This window comes from Carassius auratus, linkage group LG36F (genome assembly GCF_003368295.1).
Source record: "Carassius auratus strain Wakin linkage group LG36F, ASM336829v1, whole genome shotgun sequence".
Classification (NCBI taxonomy): Eukaryota; Metazoa; Chordata; class Actinopteri; order Cypriniformes; family Cyprinidae; genus Carassius; species Carassius auratus.
This window is the reverse complement of record NC_039295.1, coordinates 19803-31917: the sequence shown is the minus strand read 5'-3', so window position 1 is coordinate 31917 and position 12115 is coordinate 19803. Positions and strand designations below refer to the sequence as shown.

Sequence of the window (12115 nt, the reverse complement as noted above, 5' to 3'; positions counted from 1 at the left end):
AGGCAGAGAAGAGGAAGACAGAGGATACCTAGATTAAATTGTGATTCTGTAATAATTGTAATGCATTCACAAGTTTAAAATCAATGTTTTAATGCAGCGGTTCTTAACGGCGTTGTTTTTGGCAGCCCTTTTAGTTTTAGTCTTAAGGCGGTTGCACACCGGACGAGAAGCGTCGCGTCGCGCCACATGTAGGACAACTCGAGGTATCGCACACCGGACGCACACATTCTATATGCGTGAGCTCAATTTCACAGCAAGATGGGACAGTTTTTACTTCATCTATTATTATTATTTTAAATATGTGAATTTAATTAATAAAAGCTGAGTTTTGAACGTTAATTAATGAAAAGAATCTGTGTTATAATAAGTCTTTTATTGTTTTGTTGTATCTGTTGTCTAGGCAACTGTGCAGCTGAAAACGTAACCAAACTTTGTAACTTTACTTTGTAACCAAACTTTGTAATGTTTTATTTGAATGAAACAAGTGTACTGTATTTTAATTTCAGTTTCAGTTTATAACATCTGGGTATTTTAATATAAAACCATGCAGATGGCGCTCTGTGGCGCGGCAGAAATTTGAACAGCATTCTGAGTCGTAGCTGGGCGCCGCGGACAGACGCCGAATGGCGCCGCCGGTGTGTGTACACCCATAGAGAATAATGTGTTCGAATTTTAAAGACGTGGCGCGGCGCGGCGCTGCGCTTCTCGTCCGGTGTGCGACCCCCTTTAGTCTTTTGGATGAAAATGCTTTTTAGTTTTAGTCACATTTTAGTCACTTATAAACTTGATAGTTTTAGTCAAGTTTTAGTCGACGAAAAACACAAAAAGGTTTTAGTCAATTTTAGTAAAAAACAAAGTAGTCTTTTAACAAATTAATTTAGATTAAAAAGTATTGGAAATGGACTTAGGTTTGACAGGTTGTAAAGAATGTTGCAATTCATATAACAACAGTTAACCTTAAAAGCTTTGCATAATAAACGACTTTCTCATTGATGGAGATGCAGTGCTGCCATGCTGTACTTCATGGGCGCATTGGGCAGAAACCTTTTATCCACATATTTCAAGTTATTTTTTTTCCATGAATTGATGCTCTTCTAAAATTTCAGCACATTGCCTATTTTCACCAATAATCACAGTAATAAAAAAAAGAGTTATCGAAGCCCTCACCCCGCAGCAAATATCACAATTTTATATTTATATGTGAATGTCAAGAGCTAAGAAGTGTATGTATTTATATAGCCTACACTACACACAAATAATATACAATTAAATTGTTCATTTTAAATGTATTGTGTAGTCTACGTATAAAAATATAGGCTTTTAATAATCTTTCAGTGCGCAAACCCATGATAATATGAAACGCTTCAAAACAGAGCGCACAAAGCGCGTATGCACATCGCGGGTGCAGAATGATGTGCTCAAAGCAACATGGAGTCACAGTGTGCTGCGCTGCTCAAGTGTGCATTTAAAAGTACGTGTAACCCCGCCCCAGGTGCAGCCCTGCCTCGATCTGCAGGCTGCAGCCGGGTGCCTCTCCAAAACAGGCAGGAATTATATGCATTGTGAACGTCAGACTTATAATCGTTTCGTTCCGTCTCGTCAACGAAAACTCGAACATTGGTTCTTAATACTGTCACTCACGTCCCCTGCTCTGCATCTCACTCTCTCTCTCTCTCTCTCTCTCTCTCTCTCTCTCTCTCTCGCTGTCTCTCTTTCTGTGTCTCTGTCTCCCTCGCTGTCTCTCTCTCTGTGTCTCTGTCTCCCTCGCTGTCTCTCTCTCTCTGTCTCTGTCTCCCTCGCTGTCTCTGTCTCCCTCGCTGTCTCTCTCTCAATTTCAATTTCAATTTCAATTTAGGTGCGCTTTATTGGCATGACAAAAACTGTACATTTGTATTGCCAAAGCAGTTGCAGCTGGGCTGCTTACAAATAGTGCACATATGTATTTACAGGAAGAAAAAGAATAATAGTAATAATAAAATATATAAAAAGTGTTAACCATGTAGTGCAAAGTGAATTAGTGTATGTGAATGTATAAGTTAGAAATAAAATAAAATAGAATATGGTATTAGATTTACAGAGGCAAAATATACATCTAAGTAATACAACACAGTAATATGGCGTAACACAATCTATATGTGCTGGAGACATCAGGTCAGGGCAGGTTGAGTGTTTTCTCTAACATCATGACAGGCAGACACATACTGAGCAGCAAACACACAGCAGTTCTTGTGTTCTCCTAACAGATACGGCAGTTTCTCCTGGTTCGGAAGAGTTTTAAATGTCTGATGGATCTGCTGTATTTTATCATAGAACCGTGTCCGTATGTCCGTGTATTTGGGGCATTCTGTTAGGAAGTGCAGTTCTGTTTCCATCTGATTCAGATCACAGTGTGAACACAGTCTCTGCTCCGCTGGCAGCCATGTTTTTCTGTGTCTGCCCGTCTCTATCTTCAGCTTGTGTCCGCTGAGTCTGTATCTGGTCAGTGTGCTTCTCAGTTTCTGATCTGACACTGTGTACAGATACTCTGCCATACTGTACTCTCTCTTTAGAGTCAGATAGCATCGCATTTTACTCTGTTGATCTGTTTGGGTTTGCCAGTGAGTGATGTAATTGTGTTTGATTTGTGCAGTAATCTGATTGATTCTGATGTGATTCAGAGCATCAGTAGATGTTAGTGAAGCATCAGTACTGAAGCTCTGGATCAGCTGAGGGAGGGGACTGCTTTCTTTGCTCATCTCTTGGTATTGAAGGGCTTTATAATGATATGATTGGGGGTCACTGAGTTTCAGATGTTTCCAGAATTTAATTGCCCTTTTTTGTATCTTTACGATTAGAGGATATTTGCCTAATTCTGCCCTGCATGCGTTATTTGTTGTGTGCCGGTGCACGTGTAATATATTTTTACACAGTTCTGCATGCAGGGTCTCAATTGGATGTTTTTCCCATTTGGTGAAATCTTGATTTGGATTGGTCAGTGGACCCCACACCTCACTGCCATAGAGTGCAATGGGCTCAACTACTGATTCTAATATTTTCAGCCAAATTCTAATAGGGATTTCTATAGGACATTGCCGTTTTATGGCATAGAAGGCCCTGCGTGCTTTATCTCTCAGTTCATTCACAGCATGATTAAAGTTTCCTGTGGATGTGATTTTCAGACCCAGGTAGTTGTAGTGTGATGTGTGTGTTATCGGGTTAGTGCCTAGTGTAAATGTGTGTTGTGTTCCCTGGGATCTGGATCTTTTCTGGAAGATCATGATTTTGGTTTTCTTCAGGTTGACTGTCAGGGCCCAGGTCTGGCAGTATTGTTCTAGCAGGTCCAGGTTCTGCTGTAGACCTTGTTGAGTGGGAGACAGCAGAACCAGATCGTCTGCATACAGCAGGCATTTGATCTGTGAGTTGTGTAGTGTGAGGCCAGGGGCTGCGGATCGCTCCAGACTGCTTGCCAGTTCATTGATGTAAATGTTAAATAATGTTGGGCTTAAGCAGCAGCCCTGTCTCACACCACGCTCTTGGGAAAGATACCTCGTACGTTGGGTGCCGATTTTTACGCCACATTTACTTTCAGTGTACATTGATTTGATAAGGTCATAGGTTTTACCTCCTATGCCGCTTTCAATAAGTTTGTAAAACAGTCCTTGGTGCCAAATTGAGTCAAAAGCTTTTTTAAAGTCAATAAAGCATGCATATATTTTACCTTTTTCTTGGTTGACATGTTTTTCAATTAGAGTATGTAATGTATAGATGTGGTCAGATGTGCGGTAATTTGGTAAAAATCCAATTTGACTTCTACTCAGTACCTTGTGTGTGGTGATGAAGTCTAATAGTCGAGCGTTTATTATGCTACAGAATAACTTTCCCAGGTTGCTGCTCACACAGATGCCTCTGTAGTTGTTAGGATCAAATTTATCTCCGTTTTTAAAGATTGGTGTGATCAAGCCTTGATTCCAGATGTCAGGGAAGTGACCTACACTTAGAATCACATTGAATAGTTTTAGAATGGCCAATTGAAATTGACTGCTTGTGTGTTTTATCATTTCATTTAATATCCCATCAGGTCCAGATGCTTTTCTGGGTTGGAGGTTTTTGATTTTTTCTTTAAGTTCTTTATCAGTTATTGGGAAATCTAATGGGTTTTGGTTATCTTTGATTGCTAATTCTAGTTTTTCCAATTGGTTGATTGTTTGGTTTTGTTTACAGTTTTTGTCTGTTTGTACTTTATTAAACAGTGTTTGGAAATGACTTTCCCATATTTCTCCATTTTGGATTGCCAATTCTTCATGATCAGTTTTTTTCAGATTGTTCCAGTTATTCCAAAATTGGTTTGTGTTGACTGACTTCTCAATTATTGTGAGTTGTTTTTGGGTGTATTGTGTTTTTTTGGTTCTGAGTGTATGTTTGTATTGTTTTAGTGTTGCACAGTAAAGAAGGCGGATCTCTGTATTATTTGGATCTCTGTGTTTCTGATTTGAAAGTGTTCTCATTTGTTTGCGAATAGTTTGGCAGTCCTGATCAAACCAATTTTTGTCATTTTTGGGTATTAGATTTTTTCCAGATTTTGTTTTCAATTTGGATTGTTTTGCTGATTTTTCAAATATGTAATTTAAATCTTTGACCGCAAGATTGACACCTTCATTGGTGTGAGCATAGATGTTATTTAGAAAGTTATCTATCAGTGCTTGTATTTTTTGGCTGCTGAGTGCTTTCTGATATTTTTCAGCGCTGTTTTCGGCCCATCTGTATGGTTTTCTGATATTGTACAGTTTACTGGGCTTTGTGTTAATGTTATTTTCAGTCTTTTTGAGATACACAGTGATTTGACTGTGATCGGACAGAGGGGTTAGTTCTCTAACAGTGAATGATCTGAGAGATGAAGGATCTATATCTGTTATCATATAGTCAACTGTGCTATTCCCAAGAGGTGAGCAAAATGTGACTCTTCCTAAAGTGTCTCCTCGTAACCTACCGTTGATGATATACAGACCCAGGCTTCGACAGAGCTGCAGGAGGTCTTTCCCATTCTTATTCACTATATGATCATGGTTATTTCTGTGGATATGGGAGAATGTGTTATTAATAACAGTCAGTTTGTTGTTGATGTATTTGCTCCCTTGTGTGTCAGTGAAGTCCGGCTGTAGTCCTGTTCTTGCGTTCAGGTCTCCACAGATGAGCACATTTCCCTGGGCCTGGAAGTGGCTTGTCTCTTCCTCTAATATGGAGAACGTGTCTTCTCTGTAGTAGGGGGACTCTGATGGTGGGATGTATATGGCACACAGGTATATATCTTTTCTGGATGGGAGCAGTTCCTTGTGGATTTTAAGCCAGGTGTAGTATTTGCACTGCTTCACTGTGTTGATGTGTTTGTGGAGTTTTGATTTGTACCAGATTATTTGTCCTCCTGAGTCTCTTCCCTGTCGGATTGTGTTGAGTTTTTGTGATGGTAGGATGATTTCTCTGTAGTTGGGTGGGCAGTGGGTGACGGTGTCTGCCCTGCTCCATGTCTCCTGTAGAACTCTGTCTCTGTCTCCCTCGCTGTCTCTCTCTCTCTGTCTCTGTCTCCCTCGCTGTCTGTCTCTCTCTCTCTCTCTGTCTCTGTCTCCCTCGCTGTCTTTCTCGCTCTCTCTCTCGCTGTGTCTCTCGCTCTCTCTCTCTCGCTGTCTCTCGCTCTCTCTCTTGCTTTCGCTCTCTCTCCCTCTCTTTTGCTCGCTCGCTCTCTCGCTGTCTCTGTTTTTCTCTCGCTCTCTCTCTCTCTCTCTCTCTCTCTCTCTCTGTCTCTCTCGCTGTCTCTCTCTCTCTCTCGCTTTCGCTCTCACTGCTGTGTGTGTGTGTGTGTGTGTGTGTGTGTGTTCACTTCTGTGTGTGTTCACTGCTGTGTGTGTTCACTTAGGAAGGGTTAAATGCAGAGCATGAATTCTGAGTGTGGTTCACCATACTTGGCTGTATGTCACGTCACTTTCAACCGGAGCACATGCACTGGGGTGAGCGGCACTAGAGTCGGTTTAGCCAATCACAACACAACGGGCTAGCTAACCAATCAGAGCCCATCGTCTGTATTTGAGGGAGGGGCTTTCTAAAAGTAGGAAATTATCAGCTCGTTTCTCAGAGAAGGGACAGAGGTTGTGGAATAAAGGTAAATTGTGATTTTTGAATTGTGATCTCAATTCAAACACCCACACAATCTGATTTCTAAATGACATGATCCTACCGTGGCTATTAAACCTTCCAAAAGTCTTTCCCGAGCAGTCAGATCTGCGTTCGCTGCCACTGACACAGAGAGCAGACATTTACCAAGAAACCGTCTTCACACTACACAATCTTATTTCTGTTTTAGTCATTCATATTAACACAGAAATACTGGGGTGAATGTTTGTAGTCTATGGTAGTGATCGAAATAGAGCAAGTCATCTTGTGAAAGTAACTGGAGCTTCAAATAATGTTAGTTGATTGCATTGTTTCTCCACTAGGTGACAAGTCACTGTTAAAAATTTTTATTTGTCATTCAATCATTCAAAAGATTTGTTCAAAAATGCTGATCTTTAAAGTAATGACACAAGTGAAGTATTTGTCATTGAACCAGTAATTCAAACCACTTTTTCATAATTTTAATTGACTCTTTTCCCGCTAGCATAAAAAAAATTAGTTGCCAGCAATTTTGATGATTTTCACTAGAATTTGATGGTCTTCTGTATATTTTGGTGTATGAATATTTGAATATGCCATGCGCCAAAATGCATATCTGAGCATCTACTTTTAAACAAAAAAATACATTTTAGTCTACCTTAAAACATTCCTTTTTTTCTTTTTTTTAATGAACACTTGCATCTAGGTAGGTTTCACAAACAATGAATATTTTTTATCAAAGAGATGATGAAATCTGGATAATATTCAGTATGATTATCAAAGCAATAAATCCAGTAAATTGCTTCCATCAATTGCTGATGATCACATTATTTCTCATATGCATCTGTTTACATGAGATTGTGTGTTTGTTCGGGAGGTTTTGTACTCGTTCAGAAGATGTGTAATCACCCCCCCGAGAGTATAACAGTGAAAACATGAAAAGCTGTTAAAACATGTCTTTTGGCAGAGAAGCGTTGACTTTTAAAAACCAGATAACTCCTCAATGGTGGGGAAAGTTAAAAATGGGTTAGGGTTAGATTGGGTTCAAAGTTTTTGATGAACATTCAGCTAACCTTAGTTTGTCTCTTAATAGAAATATCAATACAACAGTTAAATGTCTTATTCATGTCTTATTCACAATGTCTTATTCACAGCCATTAAAGGGTTAGTTCACTCAAAAATGAAAAGTATGTCATTAATAACTCACCCTCATGTCGTTCCAAACCCGTAAAACCTCAGTTTATCTTCAGAACACAGTTTAAGATATTTTAGGTTTAGTCCGAGAGCTCTCAGTCCCTCCATTGAAGCTGTGTGTACGGTCTACTGTCTATGTCCAGAAAGGTAAGAAAAACATCATCAAAGTAGTCCATGTGACATCAGAGGGTCAGTTAGAATATTCTGAAGCATCGAAAATACATTTTGGTCAAAAAATAGCAAAAACTATGACTTTATTCAGCATTGTCTTCTCTTCCGTGTCTGTTGTGAGAGAGTTCAAAACAAAGCAGTTTGTGATATCTGGTTCATGAACGAATCATTCGATGTAACCGGATCTTCTTCAACCAGTTCACCAAATCGAACTGAATCGTTTTAAACGGTTCGCGTCTCTGGGTTAGGGTTCTGGGTTAATCCACAAATGACTTAAGCTGTTAGGGTTAGGGTTAGTTAGGGTTACTTTTTTTAATATGGCTGACACTCCCTCTGAGTTCAAACAAACCAATATCCTGGAGTAATTCATTTACTCAAACAGTGACTGACTGAACTGCTGTGAAGAGAGAACTGAAGATGAACACCGAGCCGAGACAGATAACGAACGAAATATTGACTCGTTCACGAGTGAAGAACCGGTTGCATCGGTGTTCGGATCACCAGTATTTCTTCCACACAGTTCGATTCAATAAACCGGTTGCATATTGGGGACGCGAACAGTTTAAAATGATTCAGTTCGATTTGGTGAACTGGTTCAAGAAGATCCGGTTACATCGAATGATTCGTTCACAAACCGGATATCACAAACTGCTTTGTTTTGAACTCTCTCTCACACAGACACGGAAGAGAAGACAATGCTGAATAAAGTCATAGTTTTTGCTATTTTTTGACCAAAATGTATTTTCGATGCTTCAAAATATTCTAACGGACCCTCTGATGTCACATGGACTACTTTGATGATGTTTTTCTTACCTTTCTGGACATGGACAGTAGACCGTACACACAGCTTCAATGGAGGGACTGAGAGCTCTCGGACTAAATCTAAAATATCTAAAACTGTGTTCAGAAGATAAACAGAGCTCTTACGGGTTTGGAACGACATGAGGGTGAGTTATTAATAATATAATTTTGATTTTTTTGGGTGAACTAACCCTTTAAATTATAATTATTTGGTTTATGAAAATCTCATTTCTGTTTATTAAATGTCATTTTGGTAACAAGATGTTCAGTCCTGTTTTAAAACATTCTGATCGGTTCCTTCATCCACTGGCCAGCAGTTGAACTTGTTTTGTTGCTGTTGTTGTTTTTAAACTGTGTGTGTGTGTGTGTGTGTGTGTGTGTGTGAGGACACACATTTGTATAATTACAACTTCAAAACGCTTATAAATCACTCGGAGTTATTTTTTTAGAGAAAGTAAGAATGTACAGAGTTTCCTGTGAGGGTTACAGAGGGTTACACGAACGGTTTGTACGGTATAAAAACCATTGTCTTCACAAAAAACAAATGTGTGTGTGTGTGTTTTGATGAAGATAGGCCTGGTGTGTGGATTCGTTAGATAACTTGATCTCATTCCTGGGTGTGAGGAGGAGTTCAGGAGAAGCCGGTTTTGCCTGTTTTGTCTGCCCCATCAGAGCAGCTTTTTCTCACAATTGCAGTCTTATTTCTTACAGTTTTTCACAATTGACCAAGGTTCTTCAACTGGGGGTCCACAGCGGTAGTACAGGGGGTCCACCAATTCATATTTGATGACAAATAATGTTTTTTTCAAATAAAAACTTGGGTAACATCTGTAATCATAAAACAGATTTAACAAATGATCCTTTGTGGTTTTGAGTTTTAGCTCTAAAAACATGAAATGTTCCTGTTTGCAGTGGTGAGAAATGTAGCCAATCACAGGGATGCTTGTTGATGTCATGAGCACAATGGCCAATCAGAGGTGTTTAAGTTAGAATCCACGCACCTCTCAAAACGCCAGAGAGTGCTGCCTGCTTTTGTGAATACAATACAATATAATGCAAGTAAAAGAGAGATTGTGCATGCAGACAACGTTATAGATTGTAAAGGATCATTGCGAGATTACAAAGACCACATTTTAGTGATCGTACACAGTCTTTCACACTGTCAATGCTATATGGCTATAAACCATTGAATAAAAGTGCTGTTTTTCATGGTGCTGAGAGAACTGATGACCAGTTACACACAGCAACCTTTTGTAATTATGTACATATTAATGCATGAAAAGTATACTGTCTTAATATAAATAAACACATTATAATGTATTCTTAACCATAGTATGGTTCGTTTCCATTAATGCTGAAGACACGTTTGGAATCCGGGTCGTAGCTCTGAGAAACGCTGAAGACCCCCGCTGTAGACGGTTTGATTCTAGCAGGAGTTTGTGTGAGAGAGCAGAGCTAAAGGATCCACAGCTCCAGTCATTATGAGTTTATTAAGAGTGGGATGCTGGCTGTTGATTGACTGATGCAAGAGTTGGTTTCTCAATTGTGTTCCCTGAAAGCTGTTCCTGAGGAGCACAGTCCTGCAGAGTTCAGCTTACACACCTGGAGCAGCTCAGACGCACTAGACTCTGAAGGACAGCCCTGCTTTAATTCCTTCATTTGAACTAGAACAGATTAAGAGGTTTGCAGTGGCTTTACGGTGAACACATGCACTCAAACTGTTGTATTTGCTTTGTTTGCTCACAGGTGAGAAGAAGTTCTCATGCCCCGAGTGTCCTAAACGCTTCATGCGCAGTGACCACCTGTCCAAGCACATCAAGACGCACCTGAATAAGAAGGGCCCTGGTGTAGTGAGCAGCACAGATGACGCGGCGGCCGATCAGCAGACTCTGGCTCCTGTGGACCAGCGGTTAACACCCAGCGGCATCAGCGTGCTGCAGGTCACAGATCTGCACTCCATCAATCTCAGCAGCAATGGCTATTAATGCACTGGTGTCTGAGAGATGTGACTGAGCGATGCATTGAGAAGGCTCCGGGACGGACAGAGCCTCGTCCTCTCTTCTGCATCCCTTCCATGTATATTCTCAGCTCTCTTTCCCCTCTTTCACCGATTCCCTGAACTGAAATTGTGATGCGGTCACTCAGCAGTCACTTGATGTCAAGAAATGTGGATACCTTGGGCTAAAACAGAACGACACCAAAAGAAAGATGGAAAAAACTGTGTGAAAGTGATATATCGTAGTCTTCTTTTTAATAGTTTACTCACAAGCCATCATGCTTTCATGTATTAATCACGGTAAATAAGATGAAACAAAAAGATGTGATGCTTTTTGTACACAAGTTATATTTTTTCTAAGTATGGAAAACTGCAAATTCTGAAATGACCTTTGTTTTGTGAACGTATGAATTATTGCAGTCTTAAATGTCAACATTTTTATATTAAGTAGATCTTCCGTAACACATTTTGTATTGCTTCAGTTCTTTGTCTTGATATGCAGAACACATTTAAGTTACAGGAAATACATGCAGTTGCTTAATGCTAATTGTCATGGTTTTCTTGGTCGCTGTGGTCTTAATGTTTGGTTTCTAGGGGAAATGTTAACCAGTTCAAATACAGATGCCTTAAAGCCTTTATTTAGAGAGGGCTCTTTTATGAACTTGAGTTCAAACCAAAGCTCTACACTTTCCTTTACATGTTAACTCAGGTGAATGTTACTCTTTTGGTGTAAAGCATTCATAATTATTAAATTAAGATGAACTTCACAAAGAGTCCTAGTTGTTATTTATGCCTTCACTGTTTAAGGTGAAATCTCTTATGTCTGTGCACATAAGACTGTATTTCATTTTGCAAACCATGAGCAGCTCCCCACTACATTCTGTAAATAATGGATATAGATGGAATATACTGGAAATACTTTGTGTATGTGCCATTGCCTGAATGCATCCACGCTTTTCAAGGCCATGACAGTTGAAATTTTAGTAAATCATTGTATAAAGTAAAAAAATAGTAATATTTTGAATATTTTTAAAGATGAGCAAAAGACCCAGGATCTGGTAAAGAATGAAAAGCCATATGTTCAAAAGGACCAAGTAGCTATCAAAAAGAGAATTTCAGATCAAATAATCTGTGGCAGCAAGTGTGGGACAGAGCAACGAAGGGAAGACATTTATATGGAATTCAGGGAAATGTGGTTAAATAAGATTCACAATATTTGGAGGAAATAATAAGATTATGTATATTTTAAACTGGACTTAGCAACTATTATAAAAAAATATTATTTATAATGGGTTTTGCAGTCATTGTAATATAGAAGAGAGTTGAACATATCATAAATGAAAGAGGAGTGTTGTTTATAAAATTGCAGGAAAGAGGAATCCTAGACATATATAGTATAAAAGCAACAAGATTGTATATGAAAATATAATGAAGTATTTGTTGTTTATTTATTTATTTAGTTATTATTAGTATTATTTTCCCACTGATTAAGAGTAGTCATTCCTCGTTGTTCCACTCTCAGTTCAGTTGGTGGCAGTAATGCACCTTACAGCTTGTCTGCCAACCGCCAATAAAAAAGAAGAACACCTTCACCAGGTAGAAACACACCATTCCGAGGCTTTAAATCCATTAATGAGGTGTCTCACATTTTGAAGTTTATTTAGTGATATCAAAATGAGCTGCGACTTAGGTTTATGCTCTTTGCATGGGATTTAAAACTCAAATCATTATATTTGGCAATAAAACTAATCAAAATGACTGAAATGTTGGTGATTTTAGCCTATATAATGGTGTAGATTGTTTTGTATAATATTAATCATTGAAAAAAAAAAA

The 12115-nt window shown here is 39.0% G+C and overlaps 1 protein-coding gene across 2 annotated transcripts in view; it reads left to right on the top strand.

Annotated features, from left to right (window-relative positions):
- The window catches only part of sp1 (sp1 transcription factor), a 36118-nt gene extending 25069 nt beyond the window's left edge, over positions 1–11049 (top strand). For both annotated transcript variants that reach the window (XM_026240724.1, XM_026240725.1), the window contains exon 6: positions 10033–11049. In XM_026240724.1, the coding sequence (XP_026096509.1) occupies positions 10033–10271 (239 nt within the window). In that variant the 3' untranslated portion in view covers positions 10272–11049. The remainder of the gene's footprint in view (positions 1–10032) is intronic.
- The last annotated feature ends 1066 nt before the right edge of the window (positions 11050–12115 follow it).